The following is a 22674-nucleotide window of genomic DNA, read 5'->3' as shown; positions in this document are numbered from 1 at the left end:
GTGTGTGGAATCGTCATGACATTGTCCTTCCATTTTTTCTCATCTGGGGGCGTTTCATTTTTGTGTGATTTCCTCCCCTCCCGTTTTTTGGTTTCAACAAACACCGTGAAAAGATTTCCCATCCTCCAGAGGTATCCCCGTGATGCCCATTCTATATAGATAAGATTTGCGTATTCCGTTGAATTCGTGATGATGGAAAAAGGTGGAAAAGAAACGGCTGAGTGGGAAAATAGAAATTTTCGTGACGGCGTTTCGTTTTGGAAAATGTATCGGATACCACAGCACGCGCTGCGGCGGGGAGATCGAGTAACAAAGGAAAATACAGGAATAGGTGGTATCAGTCGTGTGTACAAAGTGCAGAGAAAAGAAAAGACCAAGATCAAGAGTGGACAGTCAGTAGCTGGCCTAGATCATGCCTGGCATGCCTTCCATGGGGTTAATGACGCCCCTCTGTTGGCCTTGCATTTGCCCTTGGCTCATCTGCGGCATCGGAGGCACCTGTTGAAGGTGTTGTTGTTGATGCTGCATCTGCGCTGACGTCGGCGTGCTCGTGACGGAGACGGCTGACTGAGGCGTGATCGGGGTTTGCTGTGGCATGGGAGGAGGCTGTTGGGGCTCGACCTTAGGCTTGGCCATCTGCGACGCAGCCAAGTTGCGGTTGTGGCTGCTTTCCCGGCGACGCTTAGGTGCGTCCTTGATCTTGGGGTGAGTGTGGCACTGACAACATGTTAGGAGTTAACTAAACCAAGTGAGCCGGTGATGTCTTACCTTGTACGCATGTCTGAACCATGTAGTACCCTTCTTCTTGCTGCTGACGAGCGCAATCCAGTCGTTGCAGCTTCCGCAAAGTCCTTCCCACACGTCGGGATTGCCGTCCATTCTTCTGGTCTCCTGAGGCTCCTGGAACGGGTTGCCCGTCGCGGCGCTGATGCCGTGGGTGAAAGACTTGTCGTACCAGAAAGCCGAGTTCTTGAGGACCAACCAGCGACCGGGCTTGCAAATACCGCACCATCCTTCGCGCTTGTTGCCGTGGCCGCGAACCCATCTAGGCGTGTAGAGATCGCCCTCGAAGCGAAGTTCCTGCTCGTGGGGGACGAGATCAGGATCGGAAGGGTTCATGTCCTCGGGAGGCGGCGGCACCTGCTCCTCGTGAAGGGAAGCGAACAGGTCGGGCGGGTCAGACAAGTCGGTATAATGGCTGTGTAGGGAGTGCGGGTCGGCGTTGGACTGAAGCATGCGGAAGAGTCCATGAGACAGCAGCGGAGGCGGAGCCTCGAAGTGATGAGCATCGGGATGCGGGAATCCGTTGGACGGCAATTGAGACGGAAGAAGCATGCTGTTCATGCTGTTTCTCTGGAATTGCGGCGGGCCAGCCATCATGAAGGGGTGCTGCTGAGCGGCTTGCAGGTTGGTGAAGTTCAGAGGGACCTGGTTGTGTTGGATTGTGGGCGAAGAGTGTCTCGAAGACATTCGCTGGTGCGCACCAAACGCATCGTGGCCAGGATGGAAGACGAACGGGGTCTGACGGTTACGGTTTTGCTGCTGGGTTCCGTATGATCCAGTCGACCATCTCTTGGTCGTTCCACGCTCAACGCTGTACGGGGCCGATCGCATGCCCGGGCGGGGTGACGGCGAGGCTCGACCGCGGCTCTGTGTCCTGACGAGTTCAGATCGGCTTTGAGGCGTCATTCGCGGGGATGCCACGGGAGACAGTTGCGTCGACGACATCAAGGAGTTGCGGTTTGATGGAGGCGGGTAGTCTGAGCTGAATGACGGCGCTTCCGATAGAGCGGCAGAGAAGTCTTCGTACGATGGCATGTCGGACAGAGCGCCCGACGTCGACATGGTGAATGATGATCCAGACATGCGTCTCGGGTTGGGACCGCAGTCGAAGTTGAACTCGCTGTCATTCTGTTGGCCGTACCTCAGATCGAGAACGGGAATGGCCTCGTCAGTCGTGTAAGCCTGCCCAATCATCTCTGTGTCCAATCCTTGGAACTCAAAGTTGTCCTCGCAAGGCTTTTGTTGCCAGGCTGCCACTAGATTAGCACGTGAGGTAACCTCTGATGAATCGACTCACTGTTCTCCATCGTGGTCACGGGATAGAAGTCTTGTTGATGGACCGAGACGGGGCGGGACATGGCGTCGCTTGGGGTTTGCTGCATGGGAAGAGGCGATGAATCCCATGATGGAAGTGTGCCGTAGTCGTCGCTCATACTGTAAGAGAAGCCCTCGTGGATGGTCGCAGGTCGAGGCCGCATGCCTTGAGACGTCGGGGTCGTCCATACACCGGCGGGTGCTCCCACGCCCTCTTGTTTGATGGGCATATCATTACCGTTCATGTTGAGGATGTGCGTTGTGCGTGGCGGCGGGACGTCTCTTCTGAACTTGTTGTTGGGGTTGAAGGTGAAGGAAGGTGTCTGTATTTGTTGCCGACTAAAGTGTACTTGTAAGTCATGTATGTCGGAGGCTGCAGGGACGGGATGGGGCCTACAGCTGTGCCTGACCAGAGTCCATGGTGCTTAGACAGGAACCCGAACAAGGGAGCGTGCGGTTAATCAATTATTGGGTTGATGCTGAACGGGGACGGTGGGTTGTTAGCATTGATCCTCGGACGAGGGACACCAAGGGTGGCAGTTGTATCTGACGGCAGTCGGGGGGCCCACACTGCCCACGTATCGACGAGCGCGATCCGACAGGCCGAAAGAGGGCTTCCATGGAACTTACTTGGAAGAATCTGGCGCAGTAGCCAACCTGAGCGGAGAGGCACAAAATAATCTCCGGACTTGGGCGAGTAATGGACGGGCGGCGTAGATGGGTTGTTTGTTGAGCGGGCTTGTAAGTAACGCGTAGATTTTTCTTCCCTTTCCCTTCTAGGCTCCTCTCTCTTTCTGCTTTACCCCTTTGGTTTTCCTTTCCGGTCTCTTCCTCGTCCACGAGTGGATGGCGATGAGCGTTAGGGACAGCGGGTCCTCGCGATGAGGCTAGTGGTTGTTGTTGACGGTAGGGATTCCCGTCCTCAACTAGACAGTATGTATATGTGGGATGCGCGAGTGAGTATGTTGGGGTGTGGTCGGTTGTTTGTATATGTATGTATGCGAGCAATCCCCAAAGGCGAGCGAGTAAAAGGAGCGTAGTGAGTTTGCAATAACTAGCAACTCGTTTGATGCTTCGATGTTGAGGATGAGAGGTTTGAGAGCGCGATAGCTGGCTAGCCGTCCAGGTTTCTGGCAGGTGAAGAGAGCCAGCTCCCGGGAGTAGATATTATAGATGCGAAGAGGCAGCCCCCCCTCGAATAGGAAAAGAAATATTATAGGTAACAAGGCTCAGAAAAAAAAGGAGTGACTGGCAATGGGAATCATGAGCAGTGAGGCCTTGGTGAGTGGGACGCGAAAGGAGAGCAAAAAAGAAGGCAAGACGAGGGGCGGTGCAGACGGATCCTGGAGGTATAAAAGAAGTAGTGTGAAAAAAGAGGCATCATCCATGGACAGACCAATAGGTCAGCACGGTCAGGTTCGGAACGTCGGTTGGAGCTAAGCCGGATTCCCTGATACAAACCTCTTCCAGTCTGTGAACTTGGGGGCAGAGGCAGGTGTGCGAGAAAGTGCTTGGCCAGGCTCACCAAGAGGGCAAGAGTTGCAGGGGTTGACTTTTTGGTGGTGGACAAGGTAACATCTGCTCGTCGATGTGGATGTGTGGGAGTGAGATGCCGATGAACCAGGGACAGGCCTACCGCCAGCTGTTTTTGGAAGACGGGGGACAAGGATCAAACCGGCCGACAGGGCTATACCCAGATGATGGATGCGTGTTCACAAACTAAGGCAAGGTAGGTTGGGAGGTAGGCCAGTACATGGCACGAACTCGACGATGCGAAAACGCGTGATGGGGAATTGTTGAAGTTGGGCTAGAGAATGCGAGAGAGAGTCCGGATAGACAACAGTATCACGGTAAGAGGGACTTGAGAAGAAGGAGAGGGCTGATGGTGGTGTGGAGAGTCCGAGGGACTGAGAGCCATAGGAAGGGGGGTGTGGAGGGGAGTGAGAGAAGACTGAGAAAATGGGGACTGAGAGCAACGAGAAGGGAAGAGCCCATGAACAGAATGACCGTTCAACCAACCACAGACAAGAAGTTTATGGGATGGAAGTAAAGAGCAGAAGGTAAAAAGAGGATATACCTGTCCGTATGGAGCGTTCACTGGCACTTGCTCAAGTCACTTGGTTGTGAAGCTCATCCATCCACACTTCCATACGGATACACCTGCCTCACCTTGTCAGAAACGCCCTCCCACTTCTAGACCTTTTAGCCCCCCTACCAGTCTCCGTTCACTCGCCATATTTTGCAGCCGGCGGCGGCGGTGCAGGTGTGGATTTGTAGCAGAGAAATTCGTCGTGACGAAATACAGGAGCAGTCTTGGACGACAAAGCCACCACCCACTCTATCGTCCTGTATCGACGATAACCGCACTCGACGTATGAGCTAGAAGGGACTTTCGGCGGTCTCCGACTAGGGACTTCAAGGCTGAGATTTGGCGAGGACCCTAGCGATCCGAAGGAAATAGTTCCCGAGGAGGTGGCTTGTCTCATCCCATACACCCACATGTGGCGACATGGCTCCAGGGCCGGAGGCAGGCCTTCGGGGCGGAAAGAAGAACGACTGAGGCATCGGGATGGATCATGGCTAGTGACTTTTGACCGACGGCCGGCAACTGCGACTCTGGTGGGAGAGCGAGAGCGCTGGGCAATGGGTATGGAGGTGGGCACCGGAGCCGAAACCAAGTCGACTTGGTCTGATCTGGTCCAGGTCTACGTCGTTGTGGGTGTTTTGTTGTTGTTGATGCTGGTCGTGTGCTGTTGTTTCTCCCCCCTTCTCCATCGTCTCTTCAGGCGGGCAGGTTTTGCGTTCCAACTCTTTTCACGGCGGAAACCCAAGCAAGAGCCAGGGTTCACGGACGAACCTCAGTCAAGTATCGGAATGATACGATTCGACTTGTCTGGAGTGTCAGTAGGCCGAGTACGGCACGTCTGCAAGGTAAATCCGCCGCAGGCCCAGTACCCGTCCCAGGCCAATGGGGTATGGGGGCCATGGGGAGGGTCCACGGGCGATGTCTGTGTAGCAGCTGGTGTGGATGCCACTGGTGCTCTGCTGCTGCTGTTAGCCCGTGTGTGCAGCGGCAGTGTGTGTACATGTTGATTTTTTGGACGGTTTTTCAGCAATAGCCACGACTCCCCAGGGCCAATCAGGCCTCGGGTAGGAAGATCATGAACGAGAGTGTTTGGCAAGAGAATCCTGACGTCGGGCTCTTGTTTTGGCAGCGAGGGCGTGACAGGGATAACTCCTGTGCCTGTTTTGTCAGATCCCTGGTTCCCCACATGATGAACCTGGTATCCTATCCTTTCCAGCAGATCCGCCCTCGGGCTTCTTTTTCTTGTTCGGTGGTTGTGCCAATGACGAAGACCGGAAGAGCAGGCATAAACCAGCACAGATGGTGATAAGTAGCTTCGCAGCTTGGGTTGCTGTGGTCGACTGTCAATAGTCAGATACAGGCCGCGGATTGGCAGCGGCGGCTGATGAGTGAGCTAGAGCTTGCTTCTTTGCTTGATTTGCCAGCTTGATTAGCTCGAGGTCAGGTTGCCTTGGCGTAGCTTAATGTGAGGTAGGTTAGGCGGCCGCAGTATGCAGAAGCAGGTGCACAGCTATCCGCAGAGATCGGAGAAATTATGGGAGTGAAAGAGTTTACGGCGCATATGAGTGGATGACCGTCTGTTCGTCTCTCCATATCTCTCTCGTCTGGCGTCGTTCCGGAGCTGCAGGGGAATCGTGAGCGGAGTATTGCCGAGAGGAGGAGGGAGTAGGCTAAGGTATGCGCATCCGTAGAGGACAGAAGCTAGAGCCTCGGGACCATGTGGATGAGGGGGTCAGACGAAGAAGTTCCAGGTGCAGCTCCAGGTCCAGTTTCCAGGCCAGTCGATTGTTCGATTGTTGGGGACCTGAAGCGATCCATCGAAGAATTGGAATCTTTTGCCCTGGCAGGCCATGGCAGGCCAGGATAGCGAGTGGGTTTGGAGACGACCTGACATGGTTTGCGAGAGAGGTTCCGGTGGCCGGCGTTCTGTGGTAAACCAGCAATAGGCAGCACGAGCCGAACGGACAGAATGACAGAGTGTCCACGCGACAGGCATCGCGTCTCCAGCAGGACGACACGATGGGTGCACAGAGACGTTGCGACGACAGAGAAGGAGAGACCAGACCATGCAGGCAGGCTTTCTTTCTCCAGATGACCTGACCTGATCAGAGAAACTGGACGGGAAATGGGTGGGCAGGACTGAGGAGTAGCACCTGAACCACAACCAAAGATTGAACGCAGCGCAGCGTCTGAGCCAGTCCACCACCCCTTTCACTCACAAGATTTGATCAAATATCATGAGTGATGGAGGGTATATGGGCGCGCAATGATGGGGCCAGCGGTGGTCAACGTCGTTGGGTGAAGGCACGGAGTAGGCACGTTTGAAGTTGACTTTGAGCTGGGTGGCGGCGCGATCTGATTTGTCGCTGAGGTAAGCATCTGCAGGGGGTGGGGCTGGGGGGGTCGCGGTCGCGGGTGTGTGGGTACCAAGGTGCCTTCAGTGGTGTTGCACCGTCAAGTCTTCCACTGGTCGGCATCGGCTTCAGGGACGCCGTACGGATACCTCTCCGCGGTAGCATTCGTAGGGCGAGCAAGGTAAAGAGACATTGGATGTATCTCGGTACCTGCAGAAGTATCTCCTGGCGCTGTTTAAGGTGGTGTGGGTTACGTTGTGCGTGCCTTGCAGCCTGCAACGTTGGCATTTCGAGCCTGGCCGTCCAGGCCTCCAACTGCTGTGCTGCATCCCGAGACTCGATGTATCTCATGTACCTCTCTTCTCTCCATCTCCATCTGCACAGAGTAGGAATACTGCAGCATGACATGTGCCTTGACTTGTTGCCAACTCTATCAAAACACTGGACAAGTCAGTCGATCTCATCCAGTTCTTCGATGCAGTCACCAAATCACCATCCTCATCTTCCGCCCAATCCATTTTGACATACCTCATCCGAGTCTCCTCTCGCCTCATCTGCCACCCTCACTGGGCCGTGAATCGCGAAGTCACTCAAGTCCACCCACTATCACCTCCAGTCCACTGAGGCACGGCATCTTGCACCGAATGGGACCTTTCCCTACTTTTTTTTTTTCCCCTTCCTCCTCTGCTCCATGTACAGCGTGTCGAATCCCACCCGTTCCGCGCTGACTCGTGACGTGACTCGTTGGTTTCTGGTCCGGACTACTGCAAGGCCATTGAGAGGGGACGCGGGGGCAGTGTCAGGGGTTTTGCAGGGGCCAGAGCTGTCTCAGATCTGTCGCAGAACGACACACCCTTGTCTCGCTTCAACCCCTCGACTGGGTTGACCGTTGACTGCACTCCTCACTCTCCGTCTCTGTCACTCATTCACTCATTCACGTCCCGCGCAGCGAACCTCTCGCGCGCTAGCCAGAGGCCCTCTCTATCTTTGCTTTTTTGTCTGTTGTATGCTGTCACTCATTCAGGCAGTGAGAGTCTAGACCTCTCTGAACATACTCTTCAGCTCTTCCTCGGGGGCATCACTCATCATTCTGTAGGTGAAGTATTTGTGAGAGGATGCTGGTCTCGGCCTCGCTTGTCGCCTATCACGTTAGCCTAGGTAAACCTAACCGCATCTTACCTCTCACTTCATGTGTCAAAACCCGTTCGCCATAGTCATACAGCTGGCATCAACTGGTCGCCGTCCTCGGTCTCGCTCGCTCATTGACAACCGTCACGGCAGCAGCCTCTCTATCCAAACACCCTCTCTGCCGTCCGTCAGTTTGATCCCATATCGTCGACGTGCGTCTGTGAGGTTCGTCTCCATCTAATCCGTCCTCTCTCTGCAGACGCTGCCAAAACCCAAAAATCCAAATAGACATCGAATTAAATCAAATCCTACCCCCCCGCACAGCTACCTGACGTTTGGGGCTCTTGTATGAGACGCGAGACTCGTCTGGCAACTGGTCCGTTCCGGACGGCAAACCCCCCAAGTCCAGTCTTCGAACCGGAAAGAGTCTTCGGCACCATTTGGCCAGCTGTCCTTTTTGATCGCGTGTCGTCCGTCGTGTGTCCGCTTATTCACTCCCCTTAACCTGTTGTCGTCACAACCTTAACCTTCCTGTCGTGTACACTAACAGCAGACGAAAAGAGACTTCTCCTGTCTGGTTCTTGGGCCAAGAGGGTTCACTTGTCGCGACGATCCAACAAATCTGGCTTCGCGACTGGTTACCCCTCCCCCTCCATCTCCCCCTCACGAGTGGCCCCCGCGCTCCCGTTCCTCAACGCGCCTCTGAGGCGAGCCGCGCCCACGCCCACGCCCACGCCCACGCCCACCTCGTCTTCCGTACCCTGTGATTCGTTCCTGCCGTCCGCCTTGGAATAACCCCTAGGCTGTGCCACTCTGGGCCGACGCGGTCCATCGACGGGAGCCACATACTTGAAGGCTCAAAACCGGCTGAAGGTCGACGACGATAAGAAAAGCAACTTCTTCCCCTGAAATACGTGAGAACTGCCAGAAAAAGCCCAATCATTCAGCGACTGAACGGCCACTTGGCGGCAATAACACGCGTCATGTTAATGCCTCGAGCCTCTGGCTTCCATTCGTGTAGCTGGTGGAGAGTCGTTTGGCATATAACACCAGCCCGCTATAGCCCTCGAGGCCATGGATCTCCTTGACAACTGCCTTAAATCGTCAGCCTATGATGGTCGCCTACTCCCGTCTTCGCATCCCAGATGGCGGGCGTGAGTCGATGCCCTAGCCTCTAATGGCCGCCATCCCGCGGAATGTACACGCGTAAAGTGGTTCCCGTCATCCATCGTCACCAACAGGAAAGAATCCGTGTGCTGCCAAAGCTTGTTAGACTCATCCGTTAGCCACAATCCAACCACGACGAGAGTTGGCATGGCGCTAACCACGCAGACCAATCCGTCAAAAACTCTCTCGTAAGGCTCTGTGAGTTGTCCACTGTTAGTGAAACTTAGCGTTGCCTTCCTGAGTAGGATACTCGGTCGCGGACTTCCGTCTCGAGATCTTCACACGCCACAAGGCAACTCGATGATCCAGCCTTCCCGATAGATCAGATTTGCAAATCCGTGAGCTGCTCAGCCGGGCCGTCTTTGACCTTTTCGTCTGTGCGAAGATGCTACTTCTCGCGGTCGGTGGCCTCCCTCAGGCTAATCGTACGGTACCCGCTGGTTGGCTTCCACCGAGCCTTCGATGAGTTGTTCTGTGGGTCTTCCGGACTGGCCGCTGACAGGGACCGGCCGTGTTGCTTGCATGACAACCTCGGACGTTTTGGGAAATTACACCAAAATGTCCAACCATGGTCGCTGTCAATAACTCGGCTCTTATGGAGATCACAGACCAATGATGACGCGACGCTACCCCGCCATCGATTGCTTGTCGACTCGGCTCGATATTGGCACCCGACATCAGGCGGATCATTGGGGGAGGCTGACAAGATCCCATCCGCAGCCGCAAGGGATAGGGGCGAGCAGGGTAGCGATGAACTTTCTGGTGCGCTATGTTAGTCGGCGTTTTATCAGACTGATGTGTTTGATGTTTACCATAGTCCGAGCCAGGCCGATTCTCTCACGGGATGTTGGGAGATGACTAGCTCGACAAGTTTAGTAGTTCTGGCCGACGGCGCATCTTAATGGTGTAACTTGACGCAAGGGACGGAGGACGCAAATAGCACCCCGCAGATGATAGTTTGCGCGGCTCTTGGCCCTTGGACGTACTACTCCGCCAGATCGCGACGCAGGCAAAAGTCTCGGGGCGAGGAGGGAAAAAGAACTCCGGTAGAACCACCTCAAAGTGGATAGTGAAGAGAAGACTCAGCGACAAAGGCGAAGGGTAGCGAGCAGGCGCTAAAGGTGGTGGTGCAAGATCGTAGATGGATCAACCTAGATAATCAGCGAGTAGGGATGAGGTGCCACATGGCTAGGCATCTGATGCTTGAAGTTGGAGACTGACAAGCTATCACCAGCTTAACCTGGCCGTGTAGGCAGAGAAAACCCGATGGCAGGCAGCGACTTCGATCTTGGTTGAGTTCACACAGCAACATTGTCCAGCTGGGTGCAGATTTCGAGAGATACAGTTGATAACAAGTAGGTGATTTGGTATGATAGATACCACCTGAGGCTGTTCTAGGGCTTCTAGTCCTTGTTGATCCTCCGCCAGACCTCCTGCTCGGCTGCGGCCAAAGAACCACCGGCTGCTGCTGCCCACTTCTTTGCCGTGTCCCATACACCCTCGTCTGCCGGAGCTTGGGAGCCTCTCTCCGCCGCCGATGCTACAGCGGCATGGTGAGCAGCTCTCTGATGGCTGTTGAATTCAGACGCACTAACGTCTTGCTGATATCCCGGAGGGTGTTCAAGGCTAGATGCAGGATCGCCTCCTAGCGGGATGGGTCGTGGTCCAGTCATCTGAGGTCCATTAGCAGTGGTGGTGGACGTGGAAGACCCTCGCTGGGCGGACATGGTTGGAGGAGGGATGGCCATCTGAGGAGGGTAAGGAACGGTGGCCTGAGTTGCGGGCGTCGGGGCTGGAGGTTGGTAGGCCTCGCCCGCCTTCGGAGGCGGAGGCAACGTCGACGACTTGTTGGCTGCCATGGGCACGGGGACGGCGCCTGGTTGGGGCAGCGGAGGCTGGCTGACATCATCTGTCGTCTTGGTTGGAGTTGGACGCGGGATGGAATATGCTTGTGCAGAGGCTGTCTGAACAGGGAGAGACGGGGCGGCCCCAGGCTGTGCCGGCGGGTATTGCTGCTGGCCGTTGGAAGATGTCGCGGTCGCGCCGACCTGGTTTTGCGGTGGTCCAGTAAGTTTATCGGAGACGTCCTGGGCTTGTGCCGCCTCGGTCTGCGGTGTCGGTCCCGAAGCCTTTGAGGCGTTGATTGGGCTGGTACTGTGGATTTGGATGGGAGGCATAGTTGATGATAGACCTCTTGGCCAAGGTGTGTGAGAGGCACTAAGCTGTGGGGTTTGGGCGCGGGTGTGAAGAGAGCGCAGGAAGTCAATACTTTTTTTTCGGGGAGGGTTCAAGATGAATCTGCAGTGATGTAGCGAGATCGCGGCCGTCCGTATACGAAGCGTCTCTGAAATCGGCTCGGAGTCATGAAGCAGACGTGGCACGTTGTGTGGTTTCCTCTGTGACAGGCGAAACCTTACGTGACGACGTCATTGCTTTGGTGGTTGGAGCGCGTCAGGTGACCCGAGGTGCGCCACGCCGCGGCCGAGGCAGCTGCCGGTGAAGGCAACAACAGACCTGAACGGCAGGCACGGGTGGCACGGTAGCACGGTACCTGCCTCCCTCGGGGCCGTGTGTTCAGATTGTTCCCGTCCTGCCTCGGAAACGTTTGTGGTCCGGAGAGGGAAGTCAGGTCGCGTCGCCTCGGCGGGCAGAACAAATGGAAAGGAAAGGAAAGGACAGAAAGAGCATGAACGATGGCCCGCAGACTTCGAGCGCTAGGACGAAGAAAGGAAGCTTCCGATTGTCACCTCACCTTGACAGGGCATCTTTGCTCGCGACTGGATTGCTAGATGTGTCTGTATCCGCAATCCTCCTCAAAATCACTCACCTAACAGACCGACGAGGTGCACTTGCACGCTGCTGCTGCTGCTGCGAACTTGGAGGTGGAAGGAGCTCCCACCGAGAGTTCCCAGGACATGCTGGCAACAACTTGTGTTGTTTGGGCATTGATTCGACGGGAGCTTGTGTCAAGTTCATCCACTCAGTTGTTCCTTATGCAAACAAGCAACAGTCGAACTGCGAAGCATACAGCACGTAGGCATTCACGGCCGAAGCGGGTGGCCAGAACCTGGTGACCAATGGTTTGTTCGCAATGGGAGCCGCAACATGCCCTGCTGCCAGGTGGTGCTTGGACCGCGTTGAGTCGCCAAACTAAGCTTCTTTGAATAAGGAACGGAATCGTGTCATTCCTGACTTGATCCCAACTGTGTCCAGCTGTGCACGCCATGCAGCAAGACCACCAGGATGACCTTTTGGTTGCGGTGCCACTGTAGCCATTGAAGCCGCCACCACCATGGCTTCTCCGTGCCGTGCCAAGACGACCAATTCTGTGGTAGAGTTGAGTAAAGTCTTGAGGATGCAATGCAACGTGTTGATATGTCATTGCTGTGGGTTTGACAAAGATCTGTGCGAAATGCTGTCTCTATTGTCTAAGAAACTAGAAGGAATAGACGATATCTGTGGCAAAACCATCGATTTCCACCTCGGTCCCGTGCCGTCATTACCTAATGAGTACGTCGGGTCTGGAATAACCAATTCCCGAGAAGCACAGGAGCCACGCTACAATTGGACTAGCTCCAGTCCAGCACTGACCACCGGGCTGTCGGTACTGGACGATGGTTGGTAGCTGTAGGAGGCTGAGGTTGTGAATCTTGAGGCTGGTGATTTTGCTCTGGTCGCAATTGACAATTCCATGAAAACAACGCCAGCCCGCCATCCGGCTCCAAAACCGAGGAGCAAGACGACACAATGGTAGGGAAAGTCAGCGAAAGGGTTCTCCTTCGGGAGGGTAAGCTTAGGATGCCTCCGTCTGAACTCGCAAGCAACAAGCTAATTGTAGACTACAGGACTGGAGAGAACCGACAATGGCATGAAGCAGACAAGCTGGCCTGATGTCACGCCGATTAATCAGAAGAACTACTACACGTATGAATCCGACGACTGATAGACCCTTCAACCACAACGATGCTGATACAGACGCGACCGATAGGGATTACATGAAGCGCGATGACCAGATCCTTGCTTTGCGACTGCAGGGCGATGCCACTCGCGATAGAATCGTGCAAGCGGCGAAGGATAGAGACCGCGCCCTTGCCCAAAGTGGTCGCGCCGAGGTTCCTCTCGTCATTCCAGAGCTCCAACCCGAGGAGGCGCCCACCGATGCTGCAGCCGGATTGGACCCTTCAAAGGTCATTGTCATCCACCCCGGCAGTCAGAATCTTCGCATCGGCTTCGCTAGCGATGCCCTCCCGAAGTCGATACCCATGACACTTGCGACAAAGTTCCCACAGACCGAGGCGGAGATGCACGAAGCCCTTCCTCGCCGACAATTCGAGGCCAAGACACAGGATCAGCAATACGGCGAAGAATGGTCCAAGAAGTACGCGAAAATGTGCAATGATCTCAAGCTGGATATGCGCGCCAACAAGCGCAAGGTCTTGCCAAACTCCAAGGAGCTGGTACTGAACTACAATCGCCGGACCGAGCCTGAGATCATCCAGACCCATAACGACCCTTTGCAGATCGAGTGGACCGATATAAATGACCTGGAAGATCCCAAGTCATCTGCCTCCTGCTTCATTGGCAATCAGGCTCAGAGAGTTCCAGATGACTCTCAACCGAAGTTCAAGCTCTGGTGGCCGATACAGCAAGGAGTGTTGAACGAGGATGATTACACCAATGCCGAACATCTGTTCGACGACTTCGAGACTCTACTGGACAAGGCCATCCGACAGGAACTCGGGCTCACTAAGAACAGCACGTGGAGACAATACAGCTGTGTCTTCGTCATTCCTGATCTCTACGACAAGCGCTACGTCGAGCAAGTCCTCAGGTCCTGCATGACGTGGTTCGAGTTCAACCGCATTTGCTTCATCCAAGAGAGTATGGCGGCTACCTTTGGAGCCGGATATACGCAAGCCTGTGTCGTTGACGTTGGAGCCCAGAAGACCTCCATTACGTGCGTTGAGGACGGGCTTTGCGTCGAGGATTCTCGCATCAACTTGAAGTACGGAGGATGGGATGTAACGGAGACATTCATGAAGATGCTGCTCTACGACAACTTCCCCTACCAGGAAATCAACCTGAGAAGACGGTACGATTTCTTGCTTGCCGAGGAGCTCAAGATCAAGCATTGCACCATGTCACAAGCAGACATCTCCGTGCAGCTATACCAATTTCACTTACGAGCGCCGAACCAGCCGACCTCCAAGTATCAGTTCAAGACGTACGACGAGGTCATTCTCGCTCCCATGGGCTTTTACGACCCTGCCATCTTCGACAACAGTACGAAGTTAAGAAGCAGGCGCAAGTTGATTGACCGGTCGTATAATGCCTACGACGTCGACATCCCGGACGACCCGACCTCGGCTGCGCAGTTTGCTGTACTGGCTCTGGTGAAGCCATCTTTGAATGCGGCTCCTACGAATGGCTTCGTTCAGTCCCAGAACGACGTGTCGACACCTATCAAAGAAAAGCTTCAGCCGTTTGACTTCCTCAAAAGGGGCGACGGCATTAACGGTACTCCTTCTGGATCCAACGCTCCGTCGCCAGCTCCGGACGGGGTCAACACTCCAGTCCCCTTTGTATTCGGCGCAAACAGAGAGGGTGCCAACGGCGGAAGTCCCGCTCCTCCCCTGCCAAACGGTGGCACACCGGGGCCGAACGGCGCTACAGCTCCCCAGCCGCCGGCGGGCATGTTTGTTGATTCTGCAGCGCGCAGTGCGAAGGCTCAGGCCATTGAACGTGATAGTGTCTTGCCGACGGCGCCGCTGGACATTGCGATTCTTACCAGTATCAACAACGCCGCCAAGGGCGACGACAAGAAGCTGCGAGATTACCTTGGCAGCATCATGGTCGTCGGTGGCGGTTCAAAAACGCCACAGTTCACTGTCGTGCTTGAAGAGAAGCTCAAGGCAAGAAGACCTGATCTTTTCGATCGCATTCTCGTCAGTAGGAGCGCCAGAGACATGGACGAACAAGTTGTTACTTGGAAGGGAGCCAGTGTCTTTGCCAAACTCCCGGCGAATGATTCCTGGGTCACACCGTTTGAATTCGAGCGGCTCGGGGCGCGTGTACTACACCACAAAGTGCTCTGGGCCTGGTAAACGGGTTCGACGGCGATTGATCACCAACCGTCGTAGTATAAGATACACTTCGGGACAGCAACGGAGTCGGGGATTTGAATAGGGATAATCAACTACTGGCATTTGTTACGGAGGCAAAGTGACCATGAAAGCCTCGTCTGCGGGAGTTGGGGCGTCATGATAAGTTTTTTTGGGGAGCTTGGAGCAAGCTTAGGCAGGTAAAACCAGATCCAATTAGCCGACTTTCATAAGAAAGTCGGGTTTAGAAAGTCGGGTTTAGACATCAAAACACAACAGTCCGTTGTCGCACCAGATTCAGTCAGCATGCTAATTATGTCCTTCCTCCGGCTCAGGGCCCCGAGCTGTAGCGAATGTCCGGTCCAAAGGCGAATTTAGCGGTGCGGTGGGAGTCTAAGTGCATCTAGGTAGGCGGGCAAGCTTATGTAAGGCGGCTCGCCCGGAGAAGCAGGGGCCTTACCTAGGTACTTGGGGTGTATGATGCTCATCCGTCCCGCATCCGCAGCTACCCTGTGTCCGTACCATCTCCCTTGTGATAAACAACAAACAGAAAAAAACACCCACCTCTTTTCCTCTCCTCTCAACATCTTGCACCGCCCGCCGCGAGATGTAAGCTTTGGACCGAACGGTGGTCTGCGGCAACAAGGAGAATAATTCAATTGCTCGGCGCAACACCACTGCAATCACCATTCGCCATGGCGGTTCTGTCTCGCTACCTGCCCTTCTCCGGGGCGACTACTACGCTGCAAGCAGTGACATATCTCCTCGGCATCTCTCTTTTCTCGATTTCCTTTCTCGTCTTTCTCAACAGCAGCGTATCGTTTGTCATTACCGACTTAATTGGCGTCAAGGATGGCGTCGGCGACATCGTCGGCACTCTCGGCTTCGTCGACGAGCTTGTTGCGCTCGTCGCATGTCCGGTTTGGGGATTGATCTCGGATCGGCTCGGCGTAAGATGGGTGGCCGTCATTGGATATGCCGTCATTGGCGCTGCCTTGATGCTGTTCGTCCAGGCGCGCAATGTGTATCCTCAGCTTCTTCTGGCGCGCATCTTCTTTGCCATCGGCGCGACTGCCGCGTGAGTAGCTCCAGCCGAGGTTGTAGACGGAACAAGTGGACTGACGGTATCGCACAGCGCCACGATGGTAACGGCTATTTTGCCGTCTCTGACAGACGATAACGACAAGACCGACAGCTCACCGAATGTTGCGAAGCCCGTCCACAATCCCCGAAACAGCGTCGCAATGTCGCTCGAGTCCGACATGACCATCACCCCGGCACGCTTTCACGGAATCGGCGGAAACGGACAGGCGGCGGGCGATGTAGACGAGGCGAAAGCTGGAAAGCCATCGGCTCTCGCGGGCTACGTTGGGGTCTTTACGGGATGCGGCGCGCTGGTTGCGCTGTCCCTATTCCTCCCGCTTCCAGCTCGCTTCGGCCAGATCGAGGGTAAGCCACAGAGCGAAGCTGTCGCGGACAGCTTTTACGTTGTGGGAGCCGTTGCGTTCGTCGTGGCCATTTTTGTCTTTTTCGGGTTGAGAGACCTGAAAGGCGAGGAGGGTAAGGGCTGGAGCGTTCTGCTCGGATTGAAGAAGACTGGTAGCTCCGAAGACGACACCGACGAGCCCGGATCGGGCCACCCACACCGGCCGGTAAGTTCCTTAATCGCAACCTTCGGAACCTTGCTAATAAGACAACAGAAGGTTCTGCCATACTTTCGTCTGCTCCGAGACTCTATCACTCTTGGGTTTACAGATTCCCAGATCGCCCTGGGGTATTTGGGCGGCTTCGTTGCCCGCGCATCCACTGTCGCCATCTCCCTCTTCCTTCCTTTGTACATCAACACCTTCTTCATTGGTAACGGGTACTGCAAGGGAAACCCAAACGACCCTAATGAAGAATTGAAGAAGGAGTGCAGATCTGCCTACATTCTTGCATCGACATTGTCGGGCGTGGCTCAGCTCTTCGGCCTGATTGCTGCGCCTGCCTTCGGCTACCTGAACAGAAAAAGGGGCCGCTTCAACTTTCCTATCATAATCGCGACTGCCCTCGGAATCGTCGGCTACATTGCCTTCCCTCAGTTACCTAGCCCGGAGTTCAAGGATGTTGACGGCAGAGGTGGTAGCCCATTTGTGTTCCTTCTGGTCATTCTCATCGGTATCAGTCAGATCGGCGCCATTGTCTGCAGCTTGGGCTCCCTCGGCCGTGGTGTTCTTACCGCAGACATCCCCAAATCCCAGCAAATTGACACGGTCGAGGACTCGGCGGAGGCCATGGAAGCCTCAACGGAAGCTGCGCCTCTGCTGCAGCATAATGCCAGCGTGGACGCAGTGTCGCGAGTGCGACTGAAGGGCTCCATCGCTGGCATGTACTCCTGGTTCGGCGGAGCAGCGATCCTGCTGCTCACGAAGCTGGGAGGCTTCATGTTTGATAATGTGTCTAACGGCGCGCCGTTTTACATGATGGCGTCATTTAACGCCATTCTTCTCATTGCCAGTTTGGGCATTGATGCGGGTCGTCTTTACAGAGACCGCCAGTAATGATACACATCAATAGAAACGAGAAGTATACTTAGCTTGCAATATTAAATTTCTTCTTTTTGCGCGGTTCTCCTCTCTCGTCCGTATTATTCCTTCGTGGATGATAAAGAGACGGCGGCATACTCACATGTACGAGCCTCCATACGCTAACAGCCCAGATTAGGATATATATCGACAGCAGTATCCATCTCAACTATGAACTACGCCCACATGACTTACTCAATGATTAGACGGGGCCGCGGCATGAAAATCGGCTCCTCGTCCTCGGGAATGGTCTCCAACTGGCGAGGCACAAGGAGACCCGCGCGGCGCTGCTTCGGCCGGCGTCTACTAGGCTTGGCGCGAACCAGCTTCTGCCGGGACCAACGCTGCCATCTCTCCCAGCGCCGCCGCTTGACGACGTCGCTGCGCTGCCCCGAGACCCAGTCCTCAACAAAGCCTGGATCCGAGCCGGTGGGACGTCTCGAGGCGGTCACTTCGAGACCGTGGAGGCGAACAGTAAAGTCGCTCGCGGCGTCGTCGTCCAGCGCCTCGCCCAGGGTCTCATTCGCGGGGCCGACGAGCTGCTGGTCCTCGGAGTCGACGACGACCCCGCGCTCGACGTCGTACTTCACCTCCTGGAAAGAAACGTTCAGGAAACCCGACAGCCCGCACGCGTGGCACACGGAGGAAGGAGACGCGATGGAGCGGCTGCGGCGGCGCTTGAAGAGACGTCTGAGGCGGTTGAGCGGGCTGCTGCGGTCTCGGGCGGCGCGGCCTGCGGTGCAGTAGGGGCAGCTCGTGGAGATCGTCAACAGAGCTGAAGGGACGCCGGGAGGGGTTTGTTTGCGGAGGGGCATTTTCGGTTCGGGGGAGTTGGTTCGCTTGTCGAGGGTCGTCTGGTCTGTTCGAGAAGCTGTTGATACGAGACAGGATAATCAGAGACTCGCCGTCGGTCTTATACATCGCAGCGAGTCGACTATGCAATTCGACAATGACCAGTCAAGTATCATGACAAAGGGGTGCGAACAATGGCATCGCTCATGGTCGAGGCCGTTTCGTTCTTTCTTGCCGAACATTGTCGTTGTTGTATGATTTTTTTTGTGGTTTCCAAACGCGTGTTGCTTTGTGTTGTCGTTCTATCTATGACACTCGGGTCCGTAGTTCGTGAAATCGTGTCTCTCAAGTCTTTGAACCATTGTTCATACGGCGGGCCTGAGGGCCGGCGGGAGATTCAATGACTTTTTGCGCGAGGATATTTCGATTGCTGACGAGTTCGATGCTGAGTATCTGATAGTTGGCTTGTTTGGGGAGTAGCTCTCGGATATCGCGCCATCGATTGGCATAACATTGCATCCTGAAAGTCGTGATGACAATGTCCTCTCTATTCTGAACACGCGGATATAAGTTCCGGAGAAGTTGCGCTAGGGGCCTGGGCGTAGCGATGATTGTACTTCAGCATGAGATTAAAGCTATGGATAAGTTCTGTAGAAGCCGGGTTGTTCTGGCCCCAAGAGTTAGGTTGGAGACGCGGATAAGTTTTGCAAAGGTTGGGCTGATGCTTTAGACGCCTTGATTACACTGTCCTCTGGCATTGGGGAGCGCAGGACCACGAGAACCGGAGATGGTGCGAAGAAAACAATCAAATGGACTTATACGCAGATAGAGGTGGAAAACGTCGAAGGAGATCAACCGCAATCGTTAAGCTTTGGTTTCCAACATTCGTGGGTCTCCAATTATCTATATACAAGAATATGATTTAAGGTCTACTACTACCTTGTCTGGATTGGCCTCTCCCGTTTCCACGGGCTGCCGTAGGACCTCCGTCTTCAAACAAAATTACCATCCCTTCCCAGAGATATCGTTACCGTATCCCGCCTGAAATCGCCGTTCGCGCCTTCGATGATGCCTTTACCGCGTTCCCAAGTTTCGTCAAAGAGTGTGACTGGGTATATTCATATCCGTGATGCTGTCGTAGCCGTTGAATTGTCGTTGAAATCATTCAAGAAATTATCATTATTCGAAAGATCCCCAGAGCCGTATTTCTACGTCCGGGGATCCGTGTGGAAGTGAAGAAGGAAACGTTCGCCTCGTCCCCGTAGCCTGTGTATCTGGAGCAAGTGCTCACAGAAGGGCGACGGCGCCGAAGAGGCCGGCCAAGAAGGCCGCAGCAGGAGCCTTCTGGGCGTTGGCGGCAGCCGTAGGGACAACAACCGGGGCTGTTGACGCAGCCGTTCCCGGAACCGTGACAGCACTTGTTGTCGGGACTACGACAGTCGAGGGGGCGTTGGTCAAAGTCTGGTGGACGGTGCCGGAGACAGTGACGAAGACCCAGGACTTTTGAGTGACGACCTCCTCGCCTCCAACAGTGACAGGGACAGTGACGTCGATGTGCTTTGTTGAGGTTACGGGGATGACCTCAGTGATGGTCTTCAGGGCAGTGACGTAAATCTTCTTCGTGCCCGTGCTCGTGACCCAGATCGTCTCGCCGTGCTCGACGGTCTTGTAGGTGGTCTCGGGCTTCGTAATGGTCTCGTAGACTTCGGTCTCCACGTGCTTGGTAGTCTTGAGGGTGGTGTAGACATCCACTGTCGTCTGGACCTTGGTCACGATGGTGGAGGTCGTGGTGTACACAATCGTCTCAGTGTGACCATCGACGATCTTCGTCTCCGTTACGGGGCAAAGAGTGGTCAAAGTCGTGTACTCAACGTCCTTCTCCGTCTTGGTGACATCAGGAAGCTTCTCAGTCTCGTACACCTTCGTGGGGACCTTCGTCACGATCACCTCGGTCTCGGTAATTGTGGTGGTGTAGGTCTTCCCCTCCTGGGTGATGGTCTTGGTCTGTCTCAAGTTAGAAGAGTCCTGGAGTTGGGTCATCATTATTAACTTACGTGCGGAATGAACTTGGTGATGGTGGTCAACTCCTTGTCGGTCTCGGTGACGACGGCTGTTGGGCCAGGAACAGTCTCGTAGACCTTGGTGGGCTTCTTCTCAATGATGGTTGAGAGCTCAGTCACGGTGGTCACATATGTGTGGCCATCACCAGTCACAGTCTTGGTCTATGAATGCTATTAGCTTGGGCATCGCATTTTCGTCTTTAATTGCGAACATACAATCGGGCACCAGCTGGTGTACGTGGTGTAGTCCGTGTCAGTCTTGGTGACGTGCTCAGTAGGTCCGGGAACTGTCTCATAGATCACAGTTGGAATCTTGGTCGTCAGAGTTGAAGTCTCGGTGACCGTCTCGTAGTAGGTCGTGCCAGGCCCATGGTGCGTCTTGGTGATCGGGCACAGAGTTGTTATCGTCGTGGTGATCTCCGTAGTGATGGTCTTGGTCTTGTCTTTGCCCTTGTCGTGATCCCAGTCATCGGTGGCAATGACGGTGGCAGCCAAGGCCAGGAGAGCAGAGGTATACTTCATGGTTGCGGGTTTAGGTGAGAGCAATCAACGAAAGATACTCCTTGTAAACGATGGTTGGAGGAAGCGAGGGTTGTGACTTGAGCGAGAGTCTCTTAAGTAACCTTAACGAACGAGTTACTTGACAGCACAGCGAGGTGGTTGGCTAGGTGATGAGATGAGAGGCTGGAGAGAGCTGCAAGAGGATGGAGACTCGAGAAGAGAAGGTTCGAAGAAGACGGGATGGCTGGTATGCTTATATCTTGAGGCCGAACTGGCGGCCGGCATGCCCGGGCATCCTGCTTGCCGACCAGCATGGAAGAAAGAAAGAAAATGCGGAGGTTGCGATGACAATTTTTGATCAACCAACAGCTCTCGACGATCTCCACTGCGGCTTGCATTAGTCCTGGGCCATGTGGACAACAGACAGGCCATAGTCTGACCCATGATGGGGTGGTAGAGGGACAGGGAAGAAGATGCCAAGTCTGTGATACGAGAAAAGGCGATCTTGTTGATGCAGAACAGCTGTTGGAGAGAGTCTGGAGCTCGATGTGTGGCTGGTGAACAGCTCCGATGTAAGAGTGAACCAATGACGCCCGAGGCGTGAGTAGATGGATTGACCAGTCTCGGCCGAACAATCCCAGAAAAGACTCTACCAATAGGCAAGACGAGAAGCACACGCCTTCATGTGTGCGTAGCGCGACTGCATGTAAGAGACGAGGTTGAACGACGACAACAGGAAGGCTCGACAAGGTTCAACGCTACCCATGTCAGATTGACAGTCATATTAGTAGCTTGGTCGATGGCAGTGACGAATAAGAAAACCCGAGGTAGCTGACTAGGGCCGATGGCATCGCGTCCTGCAGAGAGGCCAGGCAGACCGCCCCGGCCCTTGTCAATGATGCCGCCTGAACGTTGAGGCGGACGCGATGCTTGGCCGCGCATGCTTGATGGATTGCTAGTTTCTTGTCGGGCACGGCCGGCTATGACGATGATGGCACACAACGACGCGGTTAATATAACTCGGGTGTTATGGTGAGCTCTTCAGGATCGCTCGGTCCAATAGTGACCCAAGGGACTCACTGCAGGCTGCGATGAAAAGGCAGCGCTGCTTTGCGAGGGCTTTTTGTCAGTCTCGTCTGATTTGCCGGTCCGCGCAGCGAGCAAGGCAGCACTGCAGACCGAGGAGTGACGATGATGTTTGTTGGCAAACAAAGCTACGCTCCTCGTCGACGTGCTGCAGTCAAGAGCTAGTAACACGGCTCTACTGTGGACCAAGGCTTTCGTGGCGGACCTCATCTTGAAGTCGTCAAAGTCAAGTTGAGGCTTTGGAGGCGCTATTTCGTACAATAGATAACCTTAAGCCGATGCTATCATCTTTTTCTAGCCGCATTTGTGTTGCTACACTTGCCGATAAAGGCTGTGCAAGGAGGGGGTTGGAGCGAAGCACAAAGATTCTCGTTGTCAAACGCAGAACGCTCCTCTACTTGCGTAGAGGAGGGCTCGTGTCCAGGTCGTGGCACCACGGCCAAGGATCTGCAGCTTGCGGAATAGGGCCAATAGAAGAACGCATGATGCAGCTAAAGTGCTTGGTGTACAGGAACGCGTCCAACCAGTGATGTAGCTCAGGTCCGGACGAGGTACAAAACTTGCTTTGGCATGGTCGGCAAACTTTGTAGACGAGCCGCGTCCATGGTAACCAGGTCAGCACCAGGAGGATCGAGAAACCGGATGTGATTGAGCTGCTTCCCATCTTCCTGCGGGTAGCAAGATGTGGCTGGTGATGTCAGCTTAACGGCTCAGATTAGCTGGACAAAATTGCCGCCA

At 54.7% G+C, this 22674-nt stretch overlaps 6 protein-coding genes across 6 annotated transcripts; 2 read left to right on the top strand and 4 right to left on the bottom strand.

The window, feature by feature from the left end:
* Positions 1 to 405: 405 nt before the first annotated feature.
* Positions 406 to 2342, bottom strand: CkaCkLH20_08378 (uncharacterized protein; the record flags this gene model as incomplete). Its single annotated transcript, XM_038891093.1, has 3 exons — positions 406 to 717; positions 769 to 2033; positions 2081 to 2342. The coding sequence occupies 3 exons, from the start codon at positions 2340 to 2342 to the stop codon at positions 406 to 408; spliced, it is 1839 nt and encodes a 612-aa protein (XP_038743467.1).
* A 7893-nt stretch (positions 2343 to 10235) lies between these two features.
* CkaCkLH20_08377 (uncharacterized protein) lies at positions 10236 to 11009 on the bottom strand (the record flags this gene model as incomplete). Its single annotated transcript, XM_038891092.1, has 1 exon — positions 10236 to 11009. The coding sequence occupies one exon, from the start codon at positions 11007 to 11009 to the stop codon at positions 10236 to 10238; it is 774 nt and encodes a 257-aa protein (XP_038743466.1).
* A 1570-nt stretch (positions 11010 to 12579) lies between these two features.
* On the top strand, positions 12580 to 14936 carry CkaCkLH20_08376 (chromatin remodeling complex subunit; the record flags this gene model as incomplete). The annotated part of the gene is made up of 3 exons (XM_038891091.1): positions 12580 to 12619; positions 12678 to 12756; positions 12821 to 14936. The coding sequence occupies 3 exons, from the start codon at positions 12580 to 12582 to the stop codon at positions 14934 to 14936; spliced, it is 2235 nt and encodes a 744-aa protein (XP_038743465.1).
* A 692-nt stretch (positions 14937 to 15628) lies between these two features.
* CkaCkLH20_08375 (major facilitator superfamily transporter) lies at positions 15629 to 17473 on the top strand (the record flags this gene model as incomplete). The annotated part of the gene is made up of 3 exons (XM_038891090.1): positions 15629 to 16011; positions 16069 to 16585; positions 16634 to 17473. The coding sequence occupies 3 exons, from the start codon at positions 15629 to 15631 to the stop codon at positions 17471 to 17473; spliced, it is 1740 nt and encodes a 579-aa protein (XP_038743464.1).
* A 215-nt stretch (positions 17474 to 17688) lies between these two features.
* Positions 17689 to 18312, bottom strand: CkaCkLH20_08374 (uncharacterized protein; the record flags this gene model as incomplete). The annotated part of the gene is made up of 1 exon (XM_038891089.1): positions 17689 to 18312. One exon carries the CDS (start codon positions 18310 to 18312, stop codon positions 17689 to 17691), a length of 624 nt encoding a protein of 207 aa, XP_038743463.1.
* A 1264-nt stretch (positions 18313 to 19576) lies between these two features.
* On the bottom strand, positions 19577 to 20871 carry CkaCkLH20_08373 (uncharacterized protein; the record flags this gene model as incomplete). The annotated part of the gene is made up of 3 exons (XM_038891088.1): positions 19577 to 20293; positions 20344 to 20511; positions 20566 to 20871. 3 exons carry the CDS (start codon positions 20869 to 20871, stop codon positions 19577 to 19579), a joined length of 1191 nt encoding a protein of 396 aa, XP_038743462.1.
* Positions 20872 to 22674: the final 1803 nt, after the last annotated feature.

The sequence above is a fragment of the Colletotrichum karsti genome (assembly GCF_011947395.1).
Source record: "Colletotrichum karsti strain CkLH20 chromosome Unknown Scaffold28, whole genome shotgun sequence".
NCBI lineage: Eukaryota > Fungi > Ascomycota > Sordariomycetes > Glomerellales > Glomerellaceae > Colletotrichum > Colletotrichum karsti.
This window is presented reverse-complemented; position numbering and strand designations above follow the sequence as displayed.